The 17,583-nt window shown below is 40.2% G+C and overlaps 1 protein-coding gene across 1 annotated transcript; it reads right to left on the minus strand.

Moving 5' to 3' along the window:
* Positions 1 to 163: 163 nt before the first annotated feature.
* Positions 164 to 17,574, minus strand: klhl24a (kelch-like family member 24a). The gene is made up of 8 exons (XM_026373848.1): positions 17,349 to 17,574; positions 15,865 to 15,972; positions 14,911 to 15,755; positions 12,981 to 13,165; positions 9,520 to 9,638; positions 4,530 to 4,718; positions 3,349 to 3,537; positions 164 to 3,243 (listed from the first exon to the last, which is right to left on the minus strand). The coding sequence occupies exons 2-8, from the start codon at positions 15,937 to 15,939 to the stop codon at positions 3,043 to 3,045; spliced, it is 1,803 nt and encodes a 600-aa protein (XP_026229633.1). The 5' UTR covers positions 15,940 to 15,972; positions 17,349 to 17,574; the 3' UTR covers positions 164 to 3,042.
* Positions 17,575 to 17,583: the final 9 nt, after the last annotated feature.

The raw sequence follows: 17,583 nt of genomic DNA on the forward strand, positions 1-17,583 counted from the left end.
TTTGTGTGTGTGTGTGTGTCATGTGACACAACTTAAACTCATGCACGAACAAAAGCCACAGATACATTTCAAAGTGCAATAAAATAAATGTTGCCTAATAAGTCTATATAACTTTATAAATATATATACATAAAAAACATACAAATGGGACAGGACACAAGCATTGGTAAAGAAGAAACTTTATTGATGCTTCTCTTAAACAAGTCAACCATTGCAGTTTACTAAAATCCAAAAGCTTTCCTGCAGTTAGACAAAGAGCATCTGTGGAAAAACTGATGTTAAAATATCTCATCATACACGTAGTAAAGGTTTATATCAAGATCAGATTTAAATCCCCAATGGTTATTCTTTTAATAAGGCACAAAGGGCAGCATTCTGCAACAGTTAAAGCCACCATCTTGCACGATCTAAGCACAATATACACATTAAGTCACCTTTAGGGCAGAATCAAATTCACTTTGTCTTATGTCTTCATTCTTTCTTATTAAATCCACCAATCAACCTTCATCACTCAGCTCTTCAGGGTTTAATTTAAGGCATGCTATTTGCATTCTGCACTCAACACATCTCACACAATCCTACAACACACCACAACAAGCAAAATTAATAAAAAAAAAGAAAATCAAATGACACAAAAACATCTTATCAAAAGCAGGCAATTAATAAAAAGCCTCTATATAGCGAGTAATGAAAACCAACAAATCAGGACAATGTTTGTGTCCCATTTGAGTAAATACTCAGTGAAATCACAGATGCACACACACTCAAATTTCTCTCTCTCTCTCTCTCTCTCTCTCTCTCTATTTTCTAACTCCTACTTATTTGCTCAACTACTTCTGCCTTCAGACTCCTCTTGTTGGCCTCCTGACTTAGCCTGGAGATGTTTTCTTTTCAGCCAGAGCACTTTGGTGCGAAAACATGACACTTAACTCATACTTTTCACCTGAGGGATGGTTTAAGGCAAAATAGCCTGTTGTTGTCATTGTGCCTGACAGATAGAAGCACAATCTGTGCCGTTGTTATGTTGCGTGTCACAGATTTAAACACTTTCTCTCTTGATATAACTCTGTTGTAGCAAACTCTGTTGTTCTTGTTAGAATACCAGGGTGATAGCAGGTAGCGGCCATCAGGAGGAGTAAAAGGCCCATCTGCTGTCGCCTGCACGTGTCAGATGAAAGCAAAGAACATTTACTGATACAGTAAAAAAAAAGAAATCATCAAATATGTCATATAATTCTACATTTAACAGGATTCTGTCAAAGTGCACAACTGGGGCTCTCAGTTACAGAAAGAAAACAATATCACACCATGGAAGAGATAGATTTAAATACAGGTTAAAAAAACAAAACAATACGACATATTAAAGTTATATTCACAGCAATATCTTTAGTCTGTCAACACCAGTCGTAGTAGAAGGTGACTTTCACTGACCATGAGCCACACCATTCAAAATCCTCGTCATTCAGAACTCTTAACCCCCCCGTGCAAGGTATAGCATTGCTACACGTCACCCATAACTGACCAGTAAACACACATACACACCTGGAGGTCTCTACGGTTACCCCGAGTTACATCTTTACATGCGAGTGTACAGGTGAGAGGTGCCAGCATCAGTGTGAAGAGTTCTGTTAACAGACGTTTGCGGCTGTGCAATGGTTACACTTGAACTCTGTGATAACCTCCTTGGCTCCAACCCATCCAGTCATAAAAGTCACATACATGCATACAAACATACCAAACATGCACATAATTTATTCAGAGCAGTCTTCGCGTTTGATCTACAAAGGCTTCTCAAAGCTACAAAACCATCCACAAGCCCAGTACATCAGTGAATTAACACACTGAAGCTATGTATAATACAATACACATCCACATATAAAAAGTATAACTTAAAAAGTAAAAAAGAAAATGGATGTAATGTAATAATATTTAACATGGAACTAAATAAATTTGAAAAGAGGCCAAAAATGTGGAGTGATGACCCAGCTGAAGCAGGGATTAGGGAAACGTATATGGGAAGTGGAACGAGATGATAAGTGGAGGGATGTGAGGAAAAGGAAACCAAAGGGCGGTACACACTGTGGCTATGTTCCAATATTTCTGTACACTGTCTGTTCTTTCTCTCCTCTCTGGGTCAGTGAGTGTGAACAACTTGTATTTATGACCACTGATATTGGGGGAAGCACAGCTGGCTGACTGCTCGTTTCTATTAGGTCCTTTTTCATATCAAGGAGAGGAATTAAAAAACAGAGGAGAGTACTTTAGGAATATTGTTACCACTGCTGGATATTGTTTCTATTTTGGTTCATGGCATTGTGCACTGTCTGTGGCCACTATAGCTCATCAGTAACCTAGATCTCCGGATGAGGCACAGTAATAAAAGCACAGTGTTGGGAAGCGGCACGTTCAACTGGTGACCTGCTTGTAATGGGGAGTTTGAGCTTTTTCTGCAAACAATTGATTGTCATTAAGTAACTTCTGTCTTTAGGATTAGAAAATTATTATCCCCTACACTTGACATTTTCCCTTAAAATTGCACAAATATTATGTTTCTGTGGTAAAATATTAACTTTATGGCTTTTTATAGCAAATAAAACTCATCATCACAACACTGTCTACTGTACTGATGCCAAGTAATGGCATATGGCTGAAATAAAAACCATATGTCATATAAGTTTCATTGCTTCTCAACACTATTTACTAATGTGAGACATCCCTGTAATGCTGATATGATTCCACTTTAGTTACACTTATAGATTAAGTCACTAGTGTTATCAACTACTAAGCATTTTCATAGAAGGGTTGTAACTATTGTACACAATGGTAAAAGATTCACAGCACCACAATAACTAAAGCTACATGATGCTGCGAGGAAATAAATTAGCTCAGTGGTACTGCAGAACAAACAAATGTGCCAGTTATAAAAAAAGAGAAGTGTGTGATTGTGTTTGTGCCGTGCACTTGGGTGAACTTTAAAAGTGTAAGTTTCAAAGAGTTTAATATCTTTAGTGTGTGCTGTCACATGAATGTGTGTGTGTTTGTTTATAGCTTGTGGTGTTTGTCACTGTAGCGGTGGATAGTCACACAGCCATGGTAGGAGATTGGCCGCGGCATGTTTGCCACTCCTGTGATGATGCCTGTTGACGGGTCGTAACACTGGATGATGTCTGTAGCTTCACCGTTTTCCCCTCTGCCACCAAGGATGAAGATCTTACCGTTGCACACTGACATGCCACAGCTCTCCTGCACAGAGAGACAGACAGAAATTTAGAGGTCGCTGCTACATGGGACGCAAAAACAAGCATTCCTGCAGCTGAGGTCCGTAAGAACTGCACATTTGCATTTCACCTGCTTGTTAAACGTCTGAGCCACGTGCATCCAGTAGTCCTCTGCAGGGTCATAGCAGTATATGTACTTGGTGAGACCACCACACACATAGATCAGGTTGTTGAGGGACACTGCTGTGATACATCGCTTGGCAATGGGAATGTTGGCTCGTAGCAACCAGGTGTCCTTCTCCGGGTCATAGCACTGAACCTGTGACATACAGTTACATGACGTTAGTTGTGTTTTACGGTTAGAAAAGTAAAAAAGAAGAATTTTTTTTCTATACTGTATACCATGAGGATAAATAGTTGTACAGTAGAGAAACATCTCTAGCTCATTCTGTGGTTTTATTGACTGTTCTACAGCCTGACAAAAACCCAATTATGTGGTTTTGCATGCATTCCAATCCACTTCTCTTTAAAATAATCTCATCCAAACATTGTTGTCTCTGACTACAGCTAATATGAACAATGTACAGGATCTCACTCTGACAAACAAGGACCTCTAAGATCATTCTACCTCCTCAGGAGACTGCAGATATATTGAAAGTAGCTCAAAAGAACTGGAGCTAGTATGAATTCTGGTCCCTTTACGTCATTTAAAATTGTCAGCTATGTATGAAAGAGAAACCGAGATTGTCCTGTTAACTCTTATCAGCATGCATCTCTGTCTGTGCATATTATAGCCTTCAATTACCAAAGGCATAAACAAAACATATCAGATGTTCCACGGAGAAGAAAAAATGCTTCTAAAGAAGCTGGGTTCCTTTGAATGCCAATTTCTTCCTGTTTACTAGCATTGACACTGCTGTCACTCAAAACCCAATGAAACTATTTCAGGGTAGCCACTCAAGTCGCCTGATATCTGGGATTATATCACAAAGCAGCCACAGCGTTATACAGTGGCGCTGCTGGCAAATTTGAGCAAAACATATAAATGATAATCTAATCCTTAAATTCAAGTTAAAGTATCTTAAAATCTTGATCTTCCATAGTCTTGAAAATCAGTCTATATATATACATAACTTGTAATGTATAAGCCTCATTTAACTCTATTGAGTCATGTTGCTGCTCAGACGTCCCATGTCCCTACTTCTAAAAAGCAGGCTTTTGAAATCCCTTGAAAGTGTCTTGAAACGCAACTCAGCTGTCATCACTGCATGCTTAAATGAGTGCTTGGAAGAGTAACCATCTGCTTCTCACCTTGTCTGAACAAGTGTTGTCGTCAGGTCCTCCTCCAATGACATACAGCTTTCCATCAGAGCTGGCCACAGCTGGAGAGCTAACTGCCTCTTTCATTGGAGCCACCTCTGTCCAGCGGTTAGAGAAGGAATCATAACACTCCACACTGCTCAGGCGGCTCTGGCCATCGTAGCCCCCCACAGCATAGACCTGAGGTCAGGCACACAAACAAATTTGTGTCAGTGACAAAGTTGTAAATACGACCACAAGCTTTTTACACAGGTAAAGGTTATACAACTGAGAGCTGTGTTTAAGAAGATGAACAAAATGGTATACGTCAGCATTTAGAGAACCAGTCGATCAAGGTGCAGTAGAAAGATGACGTTCTGCTTTTGAGCGCGCTATATTATTCTTGCCCTTGTTGTTCTTGTATCTATAAACACTACACTGGATCCCTGCAGGCGCTCTTCAACAGTTCAACTATCAGTAATAACATAACAGTAGCTTTAGCCCCTGTTTTGTCCTCACATACTGTACTTCTGAGAGTGTGTCTTGGGTTTACACTGACTTTGGTACCTGCTACAAACATATTTCAAGATGCATGGTGCCACTATGCATCCATCCATCCATTAACTATGCCCACTCATGCTTGAAGATCGCCGCACAGTGACACATAAATACAGAAAATTATTCATACTTAATTAGTTACAAGTGTATTTTCCAATACATTTGTGTTGAAATTTCACGTCATGCCACTTTCTGGATAAGCACCAAAAACGGAAAACTAAACCTTTACTGGAATTTAAAGCAATTTAAGCTGGGGAACTGGGCTGACATAGATATGCTCCTAACAAGTGCCCTGTGGTTACACATACTACCCTCCTGGAGCGCAAGGAATGGGAAGATGAGAAAATAAAAAGGGAACGTGAGGCATGAAGAATGTAAAAAAAAAAAAAAAAAAAAAAAGGGTGAAAGGTAAGGCTTTAAGCTAAATGTGTTTTCCTGTAAAAAGTCACGTGTGACGGATACACACTGAACGGCATTACTGGTTATGAGCATGACACTGCTCATCAACAGGCTTGTCTTATGCAACAGAGAACCTTCAGGCTGTTCCTGTCTCTCTACATAAAGTAAAGCATAAACAAGTACAGAGGAAGGAGGGGGGAGCAAGAAACAAAGAAAGATGGAGGGAAAACGGGGGAATAAAAACAAGGAAGTGCATAGAGCTGGTGTTGCAGCTGTCGCACCTGCGCCAATTTACAGCACAACCGCCTTTTTTACCTGAATAGGAGTTGTACTGAATAACTGAATAACAACAATAGTATGGGCAACTGAAGGCTGTAACTTTAATACTCTAATTAAAAAAATGGTAACCTGGTGTTAAATGAGGAATTGTTTTTTGCCACAACTCAAAGGCATGTAGGAGAAACAAAAGAGAGATAAGCGTGTCTGGCATAGAGAGATAAAGTTAATCAAGCGCTATGTGAACATTGTGATTTTTTTTTTAAAATGTTTTCATCTTTTGTGTGAGCTGACAATTAAACACTACATTTGGTGGGGAATGGGGGCTGGTAAGTAATAAGTCAATACATGTAAGTGTGTACAATGTACATGTCAATTCTGCATTATCTCAATGACAGCAGCAAAAAACTGATGATCTGACTCGAGGTGTGTGCCAAACTGGGTTCATGTCTCTCTCAAGACACACTTGCTAGCCGCTGAACAAGCACATTAGCAGTTTATTTTATGACCTTGCTCAAACATCAACAATGTCTTTATTATTAACAGTTTCCTTAACATGCAAAGAAGTAAGAAGCAGTGTCTGCAAGAGACTTATAGAGACTGAGAGACTCCAGAGGGAAGAACAGCATAGAAAAATAGCAAGAGAGAGAGAGAGAGAGAGAGCGAGAGACTGACATAGATACAAAAAGAGAGAGAAAGCGTGAAACATTATGATAGACAAGAACAGCCGTCACCAAGTGCAGCCATAACACAGAGAAGAAAACAAGTGGTGACCTATTTCTGCTGTTACTCTGTTGAAACAAGACCAGTCCAACAGGACATCACAGGACGCAAGACACTGAATCCTGAATGTCCCTGTACCTGTTGGGACGCTTTTGCAGAACCAGCTTTATCAGTTTAGACTTAAGGTTACAACCAGGAGTGAATGGATGAATGCAGATTTGCATATGCACAGTTAAACAAATGTGGGCATGTAAGTGAAAAATACTGAATTTGTCAACTGAAAAATGCAAATTGAATACTGAGTTACAGCAAATCAGGTGTTTTACTCATGTGTTTACAACACTTGCTACTGGAGCATCAGTGCTGCACATCAAAAGGGGAAATTACAGACTGAACGAGGAAATAACTGGGTCCAAACTCAGGAGGAGGGAGAACTGAATTCAAGCGAATTATACATCCTAAGATGACAGACGACAGACAGACGCTGTACGTTTGCAGATAAGATGACCGATATAATCAGGAGTGAAACTAAAACAAAACGGATTCGCTGGAAAGGCAGTTCCAGAACAACCAGCTATCAAGACACGAGGAAATGAAATTAAATACATACCTTAGACAACACAGTTCTGAGGAAAAATGATAAAGCAAAGAATGCCTAAACAACACAAAACAAAACTATTTACAAAACAATGAGGTTGATGGATGCAGGAGGCAGCCACAGACTAGGATTTCCAAGAGAAGGTGAAGCACGTGTGTATGTGCACATGTGTCATGTAAGCTCCTTATATAATATCTATCACTGCCACTTATATTAACAGTGATGTCTGAGCTGTTGATCACCTATGTTGCAGACTTTGCAGTAGAAGTATAGAAATAAATGCATATTAATAGCATGTCTGAACAAAAACAGCGCTGCTTTTAGCATCAAATCATTTTTGGATCAGAGCCTTCAGACAGCTACACATCATTAGGTTTAACCTTTAATGCTCTATAGTTAAGTTAAATGGCAGCCACACGAGTGCAGCTTGTTTTCACCATATCATGACGTTTCCCTGACTCACTTCGAAGTTAAGTACTGACTTTTATGGCTGCAGTGTGACCGTCCAGCTGGTTACCTCACTGATGTGGAAGATCGGTGTGTAGTTCGAATGCACGCATGTTTGTTGTTTCTGTGGCAAGGCAACTAGGCAATTTGGGTGTTGTTCGACTCTCACAGAAAATCAAACACAGATTGGCCCCAAGCAGACCTCCCCAAAATTAAAAAAAAAAAAAAGGCGATGACAAGATCCCCTCCTGAGTCATCCTGTTTCTGACAAAGTAAATAAAGTGCTGTTTTAGCCCAAAGCAGTCAACTTGTGTGGAAACTACTTGTGTCCATTGTGTGTGTGTGCACTTGTACACATGATAGCTAAAGCATACACACGGTTGTTTTGAGCGTTGAGTTAACCTGACTCATCTCTGTTTATGTTTCGACACTAATAATAGATAATTACAGTTCAGAAACTCTTCTACACATGCTATTGTCTAACAAGTGGTCGACATTTGTTTTGCATTATTATGGTCTGATCTTTACACCACACATGCTTAAAATGTAAATGCCCTGTTATGCAGTTTTTATTTTAGCACAACTTATGGTTACAAATATTTTACAGGTTATAAATGTAGTTATTTAAATAAGAGATAAAGTTTCCTTTCTTGTGGTTGTCACAGGAACACGAACAGCTCTCTGCTGAATATTTCAGTGTGTTAAATTATGCCTACATATGCAAACCCAGCACGTGTGAGATTTCTTTTTGCAGCTAAGTATGATCCCTGAAGGCTTATGTGACTGAGCAGAGACACATGAAGCGTGATACAGAGGACTGAGCTAGTTTGAAGTGTGAGATGCTGGCACATGTGCGCTAAACTCCCTCTGACCTCAAACAAGAATGTCCACCTGGCCCTGTACAAGACACTGTAAATAGTAACAGCAGACTAGAAGCAGTGATAAAGAATTAATAATGAATTCACATGCAGACATAAACTCCTCTCAGTTTTCATAACCGAACTGCTTATTAGTTTTTAATCTAACATTTGACATTTAGTATACAGTGTATGAGGACTATGAAAACATGGAAAATGTTTAATATTTAAGAAATACACAATGGAGAAGATAGAGAAGAGAACAATTAAAAATCATGACAGTATATTTGTATGAACCTTAGCTGTACTGTTATAGTGGCTATGGCACTTGTTTACTTGGGAAACCTCCTTTTCTCTGTTGAATCTGCTATGTATGGATGTATATCACAGGTTTAAACCAAGATAAAGGACCATTGATAACGTCAAAGCAGGCTGCTGTCAGAAACTGGAATTTCTAAATGGGGCTTCTCTTCTGCCACTGAAGCATGACCGACCTAAGTCTTAGGACCAGTCACTTAATGTCAATCATAAATGTAAGTATGCAAACTGAGGTAAGGCCTTTGGTATGTTTAAAAAAAAATTTCCTTCCAGCCTGCAGGTAAGATCATACATGTTAACAGATAAATCAGGAGTACAACTGCCAAAAATCTGAATTGAAAGCATTCGAAATATCAGTGGACTTCAATTAGATTTCCTGTCTAGCAGGTGAGTCCACAGAGTTTCCTCATTGTATAAACGCTGACCCCTTTTTGTGTATGTAGGTATTCTAAGTATACTGTTAACCAGTTCCACTGAAACATGCTCTGAAATTTCCTTTTCACATTTCCTAAAAACAAACATGATGTCATGTAGTGAATGACGGGATGTGAATCTGTGTAATTGTGATTGCACAGTGAATGGTCTAATTTTCAATAGAAAGACAAAGTAAATCTCCGCAGAGAAGCGCTATAGCATAAAGCATATGTAAAACTTCTTACTTTGGGCTATATGAGGAGGTTCAAATATGCATAATATAAGTCACAGCTGTTGAGTGTTTATAGAGTACCAAATAAATGGGAGAAATCTGACACTGAACTTTAAATCGATTCACACGCTTGAGGCAACTGCATAAATCTAGTTTAGGGTCTTGCGGCTCTCTCCTTACCTTGCCCAGCAAGACTCCCATCTTGTGCCTCCAGCGGCCTTTGTTAAGAGAAGCCACCCGGATCCACAGGTTGAGCTGTGAGTTGTACATCCACACATCTCTGCTGTTGATGCGACCACCTAAAAACAGCAAAAGGCAAAATTCAAGATTTGGTTAAAAACTGAACAACGTTTGTTTAGGTTTGAGTACATTTTTTTAATCTAGCTGAAGTGATATGAATGAGACATTTGTAAAATAAACCCCAACTGCTTTTAGTGACCAGCCAGCTTTGCACTTTGTGTGTTTGTGTCTATGCTTATCTCCAAACTGGGCCAGAGTTGTAAGTGTCTTGTCTGACTTTGACCTAAGCTGGGTCTGTAGAGCTCAGACACACAGTCAAACCTGCAGTAAACAACCTATTTAAAGATTACACATTTATTATCATGTTTCATTGTGTATGCACACAGCTGTTCCATAAACATCAGTTTTAACTTTTTTTAAAGCATAATTAAGATCTTAGGGAGCTAACAGAGCTGTAGCACAACTCTTACTACATCATGTCTGAATGCCTAATCTGTTGCTTCTGAGCAAACACGCACTGAAAGAAGATGTAGAGAATAAATGTTACAAGCCCCGTAACATACCCCGTCTCCTGCTCAATAAGCCCCCACCAATACTTCTTTACCACCACCACCACACACACACACACACACACACCTGTCTGGTGATTCACTACAGAACAAAACTAAACACATAACATATAAAAATAATGGGTATAGATAACGAAACATTTTAGTATTAACATGTACGTTAACGTCAGAGGAACTATTCGGCTACTATAACCGGTAGCTGTTATCTGCTGGCTTTTATCCAACGCTAAGCTTTTCTTCGAGATTGTTCATGCATATTTACGCATGCATGCACATGACACATACGCAGTGATAATCTGTGTTATTTCAAACCAGCACTTAAATTGATCACATTGTGCTGATCAATCGGGTGAATACAGGTGAACCCGATGGCCCTCAGCTCTTTACGCAACAGCTAGTAATCAAGGTAATAAAGACTGCAACTAAAATGCTTGATGTTCCTTGGTATTTTGTTGTGGTTATGTCTGCGGTTTTCTGTTAAGTGTTTACTTCATACTGAACATTGTGGGTGGTTGTGTGTAGCAAAGGTGAAGACATAAAGTAAAAACCTGACAGTGTAGACAAAGGTGTCTAGGTGTCTTCTGGAATGACATGGAAACAAAGCGGTTTTTCATACTAAGATAGATGACAGTCAGACTAGACAGGTGGGGATAGATACTAGGTGTGTTTTTTCGTAACAATAATAAAAAAAATCACTTAATTGAAAATCAGTGACTATTTGTGTCTTCTGGGCTTTGTTGAGGGGTAAAATTGCTTAATTAATGTTTAGTCTTTTAAAATTTTACAGCAGCACACAAATAAAAGGAGACAAGAGAAGGAAGTCAGTTTCGGTGTTTGTTTGCTCAATAATCTCCTGGATGGCAAAAAAAGCCAGACAGTCTGCTGCCCTTTAACTTTTAAAGATTTGCTTTAAAGAAGCACGATGACTCCGGATGTGCCACTTCAAAGTGCAGATTGAATGGGAAGTGCTGATGTTCCTTATGACTACTCAGGAACCAGACAAACTGACTATGGGAGGTCCCAATGTGATTTGTGTGACAGCTGTCTTAGCTCCTCGTAGCATATATTTATATATAATTTTAATTCTAACGGTAATAGCCTCGTTCAGTATGTTGTTGAATTCCTGAGGAGACAACTTGAGACGTTTGACTACTTGTGACAGACTACCTCCTGTAATGTATGAGCACAAGCACGTGTTTACGACTCACTCCCAGATGACACCTATTATCCAAAGTGCAGTGGAGTGAAGGAAAAAGGGATTTATTTCATAACGCCACATTAAACCAAACAACAACAACCAAGCTTATCTTGTGTGTTCAGATCATAATTCAGATCACACTGACTGTAATCTGGCGTACTTCTGCACTCAAAGCATTTCTGTGTTAATCCAGCAGACTCACTCTGGATCTGACAAAGTTAGCCTGTTACTATGCTGTGTAGGTGCCGGACAGAGAGAGAGACCTAAAAGGTTTTGTGTACCCAATTAAGCCACATTGAATTTAAGACCACAGATACTGGTGGCTCTCCAAAATATTTGCACCACTTACCAGTGTGAGGACAAGGGCAGACAGACAGGACGGAGGCATGTGTGGGAATGTAATCGACAGAACACATGATCAGAAAATGAAAATAAAGTAGGAAAAACAGGAGTAACTGTGTCAATGTAATAAAGGTCGCAATATGCTATAAGGTAGTGTGCATGCGTGTGAGAGAGAGAGACTTGGGGGAGGGGTGTGTTGACTTTTCCAGTCAGTGCTTCAGGGTAGATTGATAGTGCACACGTGAGGACTTGGCACAGTGAGAGCAGAAAAAAGCATAAACACGGCACGTTGCTGAAGGGAAGAACATTTTTCCCTCCATAGTGTGTGTCCTTCTTCGTTTTGTTCATCTTCTCCATATCTTTCAACTGCTGCTTGTCATTTGTTAGTCGTGTTTTTCTGAAGCGTGTTTCGACATCAGCAATTCTAGCAGGAGCATTTGAACTCATGCCATGTATGTTCTTGGAAATAATTTCACAGAAAACGGAAAAACAGTAAACCTCCATGTCCTCACTCGAACAATCATATAACTGCGTCTGGTATACTGTAGAGCAGATATTTACATATTTAACTTTGGCAACTACCTTTACTCTGACCTCATTTGTTAAAGTGAGTGATGTAATACCAACGTCTTGTTTAATCTAGATCTTAGTATTCACCAAAGGAGGCTTACACCACACTTGGCTCATCAAGTTCCAAAAATGCAGTTGCATTGCCAGGAGGCCAAGAAAGTCATAATACCTCTGTTTTAGGTTTATATCAAGTGTGTTGCATCACAGCCTACTGGAGTAGTCTCCAACTGAAAAAGGGGATCCTAGAAAGCTCCTGGAACAATGCAAAAGATGGTACATCTGATGATAGGCCAATAGGAAGAGGAAAAGACACACAAGCCAGTGAAGGTCTCTCAGGATTGAGCCTGGAGAGTGCATCCAGATGTTGCTCTCATATTTTCCGTCAACTGAAACGGGCTGAGGCTGTAAAAATAAAACAGGGCACACAGCCACCATGGCCCTTCCTGCTGCTTCACTGGGTGATTAGATGGCAAGTCAAGCACAGACAGACACTGACCATGTACCTCAACATTGTACTATTACATTTACGTCTACTGGGAACGATGCAATGTACTCAATAATGTAAAGGAACTGGAGTTTGTAAAAGTCTAATGTGCTATTAGGCTAAGTGGTAATCACTGCAAACTTAACATTTCACAAATACCTGTTTGTTGTACTCATATTTATTTAGAACCTTGATAGGACCAGACTATTAAACTCTAACAAATGTAGCAGGGTCTTACCTGAGACCAGAATGTCATTGCGGAGGGCACAGACAGCATACTCTGACTTGGTGAACTCTGGAAGTTTGGCCAATGATTTCCATTCTCCTGTGACTGGATCATAGCATTCGGTGTAGGGCAAGTTGAAGCCCCCGACCCTCTCACAGCCGCCCACCACAACTATCACCTCAGAAAAACCAGTTGACCTGTACATGGGAGAGGTCAGGCAGAGGGGGAGACATGGAAAAATAAGAGGTGGAGGGGTAATAACAACATAGCTGAAGCTATTATAAAAGACACAAACACAAGAGGAACATGTCTAAATTGAAAGGTTAATCATAGAAGTGCTCAGACCTGGTGGCTCATTAAAATACTGTGCATCTGTAGACCTATACAAAGAGTCTGAGGACATGTAAACATACACATGTCACAACTCAGAGGAATTTCTATTTATAGAAAGCAGAAATCTGTGCCAGGGCAGGAACAGAGTGGTAGTTTCCACAGGGATAGTTTCACTCATCTTTAAGGTAAAGTCCTGCAATGACATTATCGCTCCAGGTTACAACAAAATCATCCTTGGAACTAGAGTTTGAACTTGAATTTGCATCATAACATAGATTTATAGTTCGGTCTTAACTAGCTTCTTATCCAATTTAAAGGTCTAAGGTCAGAGGGTGTTCCTGTACAGACCCTATATGTACCATATTGCTCTCAATGAGATTTCCTAAATGATTAAACCTTAACTGACTCTGTCTGTTTACTCCGCGTGTGATCGAGTGTCAGTCAGACACATAGGAAATTCAAGTTGTTTCATGTACTTGTATACATTTGTGTTACAGTCGATGCCGGGTGCTTTATGTGACCGTTATTAATTAGACTCTAGAGGCTTCCTTAGGCAAGAGTGGAAGGACAGAAAGGGGAAAATCAGGCATCTGTTGGGAACAGGAGAAGATTTGGCCCTCAGGGTAAACAAGCAGACAGTGCGGGGACTAGCTAAGCAGATCTGCCTGGATACTGACACAATGCACCTGAAATACATGTCAAGCAGCCTTAATAACTGACATGTGGCACCGTTCCCACTTTCTAAACCTTTACAGCAAGTCTAACACACAAAGGCAGCTGCGCTGTAGTGTTTTGTACGGCAGGGCACCATATGGTCTGTTTTGTCTCTCATTCATAAGGATCTATTTCAGATAGCACGATACAACAACCCACTGGACCCCCCGCAAACAAATAAAAATCCCCAGCATGCACAAAAGACGACCATTTGGTAAATAAGAATAGAGTGAACAGGTGGAGACACTTTGAACCCAAACACACCATCAAGGTGAGTTACACAGCTGCTGAGACAACAAGACTCGACATTTCATGATTGATGTTTCTTGCATCACATTATTTCTTTTTTTCTATCCAGCCAACTAGTCTGTGTACGAACATGCCCTGCCTCCCTCATTATCATTTCCAGTTGAAAATAAGTCTTCAAAACACAGACTCCCTCCCTCCCTCTCTCTCTCTCTCTCTTTCTCTCTCTCTTTCTCTCTCACACACACATAGAACAACAACTCTGCCAGGAGCACAGAGTTCATGCTGAAGCTATAACCTCTAGCTATGCATTGTAGGATAAAAGACTCCCTAATGACTTAAAAAGACACGTTTTCTTATTTTACATGGAAATGTGTATTTTTAGGCCATGCCTGTAAGAAGAGATCAAACTATATTTCTTTTCTCCTATTCAGCAGAAAGTAATCAGTGCACAACAAAATAGGGAAAAGGCATCTATCGTTCATGTGTCTTCCACAATACACAATTAAAGTACATAGTTAGAAAAACAAGTCGTACTACATCTACAAACAAGAATGCGACGCTAATTAACTATTTCATTTTCTAAATTACATCTAGGTGAGGTTACCCGTCACCTTTGACATAACAAGTCAGTTAACATTTTAGTTACCTCCGGGGGCGGGTCCGGGGTGACATCATTTCATTTCCTAACACGTGGTAGCGCCTGGCTTCATGAAGAAACTGGTAGCACTCTGGGGCATTCTGGATGAGCTTGTCTCCCTCCACTATCTGGACAAAGTAGTTGGGGTGCACAAGTGGGAGGCGCACATGGTGCAGGAGGGCCTTCAGCATGGGCTTCCTGTGCTCCAAACTGTGGTACACCCATCGCATCACTGCCTCAAACACCACCTCCTCCTTAAAGATGGACAGGTCTTCACTGTCAATGTACTCTTCCAGCTCTTCTGCACGTAGGTCAAGGAACTCCTCATGCAGAGCCACCTCTGTGAAGTTGGCCAGGGCGTAAGAGCGGCACCGGCTGGCCAACTGCTTGAGGGAATGTGCATCTGCAAAACGCTGGATTCCCAGGCAGTTGCATGGATCCAGTTGGTCCTCCAAGAACTTTGCACAGGCATCACGCAGCGTGGTGATCTGGAAGAGGCTAGAGGTTTCGAAGAGGAACTGGACGTTCTCAGTGGTGATCTTGGCGCGGCCAGTGTAAACATAGGTGAGGAATGAGTCCATTGCCTCCGCCAGGATGCCGTTAATCTCGACCAGCATCTCCCGGCTTTCGCGGTGATCATTGCAGAACATGGCTCTGAAGTAGGAAGAGCAAGCAGAGAGCACGGCACGGTGGCAGGGGAACTCGTGGCCCTGCACGCTGATGACCACATCGGTGAACAGGCGGCTGTCACGAAACTCATTGAACACCTGCAGGATGCCCTCTGAGTGGGAGGAGCCAGAACAGAAGTCCAAGACATCCTGCCCAGATAAAGTTTTGGAGTCAACCTCAAACACCTTGGGAGACAAAAACGTACAGATGTGTAACATTTGCAAAACTTTTGTTAATAAGTTGAGATCAAACAGAAAACACACACGCACACATTGTCTGTTTGTTTGACAGCACCTTGCGTTTGACAGCTGGCGAGTCTCTGATCCCAGAGTCCTCCCTGTTCAGCCTTCTTCCCAGAATCAACACCATGGCTGCGACCTTAAATGTAGACCTTCTCTAAACCTGAACATGGAACAGTACAAATACAAAAAAATTGTGTTTCCATCAAATATTATCATGAACTATTATCAAGGCATCCAATCAGATGTTGTAGGCGGGATGGCAGGGAAAGGTCATGAATTCATAAATAGAAATGACATCACTGCAAATCAGATTGAGGACATTCATTACATGAAAACAAAGCTCTCACAGAGCATAGTCACAAAGCATGTGTGCTAAAACTGAAGAAAACACGAACAAACAATTTTCATAAGCCCAAGGGCTAATTTTAAAAATGTCTTTCAACATGTAGTTCTAAGAAAGAAACCCGAGCTGCACATAAATCTGGATTTCACTTCCTCTTCTGCTCTAGCTCACTACTGCTGTGCAGCAGTTGTGCCCTGAAGCTCAATGGGCTGCATAACAAGGAAAATAAAAAAACAGAGACACAGGCGGAAGAGAAGTTGAGCAACGGTTGAGCAAAGTCTGTTCCACATGTCAATCAGGTTTGTTTTGAAAAAGATGTGAGGGCAGGTGGAAATCAGACAATACAAAATAATTGTCACAATAACAAGTGCAAAGTCAGAGCTGCGGGTAACTTTGAGTCATGGCCTCTATTTCAGAATATTGAACTACATGTTTTAAAATATTTGTCTCTTTTTGAAGAAACCACCAAGTCAACCCCTCTTATCATTTCATAAAACCTTAAAGCTTCTAATCTATGGCAACACTAGCTCTGTTCAAGTTTGAAGCAGGTCCGTCCTTTGCTCCTGTGACTTACTTTATCTCAGGTTATTATTAGCTTTGACTCGACTCAACCTATACACGTGCGTTATTTGCCATCAACAGCACTTCCCTGAGGTTATTTATCCAGAGGTGCCTGAAACATGAAAGATTTACCTTTTGACCTTATTACATTGCTTTAGCCATCAAGGAGCATATAATATAAAATAATAATTAAAAAATACATCAATTAATAGATTTTGTGCCATGTTTTAACTATCTTATCATTTGCTGCTGTTGATCTAGGTCAAATAAAGTTACACTGAACATTTTAAATCGGATTTAAGACCAAATATTTTACTATTATAATGATATATTCAAGCATGCAACAATAAATAATTAACATAAACATGTTCAATATGTTTAAATCTCATGATTTAAGTTGTAATTACACACAATCAAGTAATATTATGCAGCATGTTTGCATACAGTCATGTTTATTAGACAAAGGACTTGCCTCTTGCCGACCGCTAACCAGTCAAATATTATGTATAAGTTGCTGTAAAGTTGTTTTACTGAGTTTACTGTGACAAATTCAACCGTAAAGCGAAATATATATTACAAATTGACACTGAGAAGCGTTAACAACAGGATTAGTAACAGATAAAAGTCAGTACCTTATGCAGAAGTTTCCAGATGAAGCTTCCTCTTCAATTACAACTGGAGGAAAAACAAAGTGTTGAGACAAATAAATCTGTATCGTGAAAACGTTTCAGTATCAGTATCTTTAACAAAGTCTGTCCTCGGACGGTTAGGAATAAGAAGCCAAGCTGTTATTCAGCCGGGACATTTTGTCTTTGAGGTGATGACAAAAACAAAGAGCTCTATCTAGCTAACTGTAAACACAGAGCC

Source organism: Anabas testudineus, chromosome 17 (assembly GCF_900324465.2).
Source record: "Anabas testudineus chromosome 17, fAnaTes1.2, whole genome shotgun sequence".
In the NCBI taxonomy this organism is placed as follows: domain Eukaryota; kingdom Metazoa; phylum Chordata; class Actinopteri; order Anabantiformes; family Anabantidae; genus Anabas; species Anabas testudineus.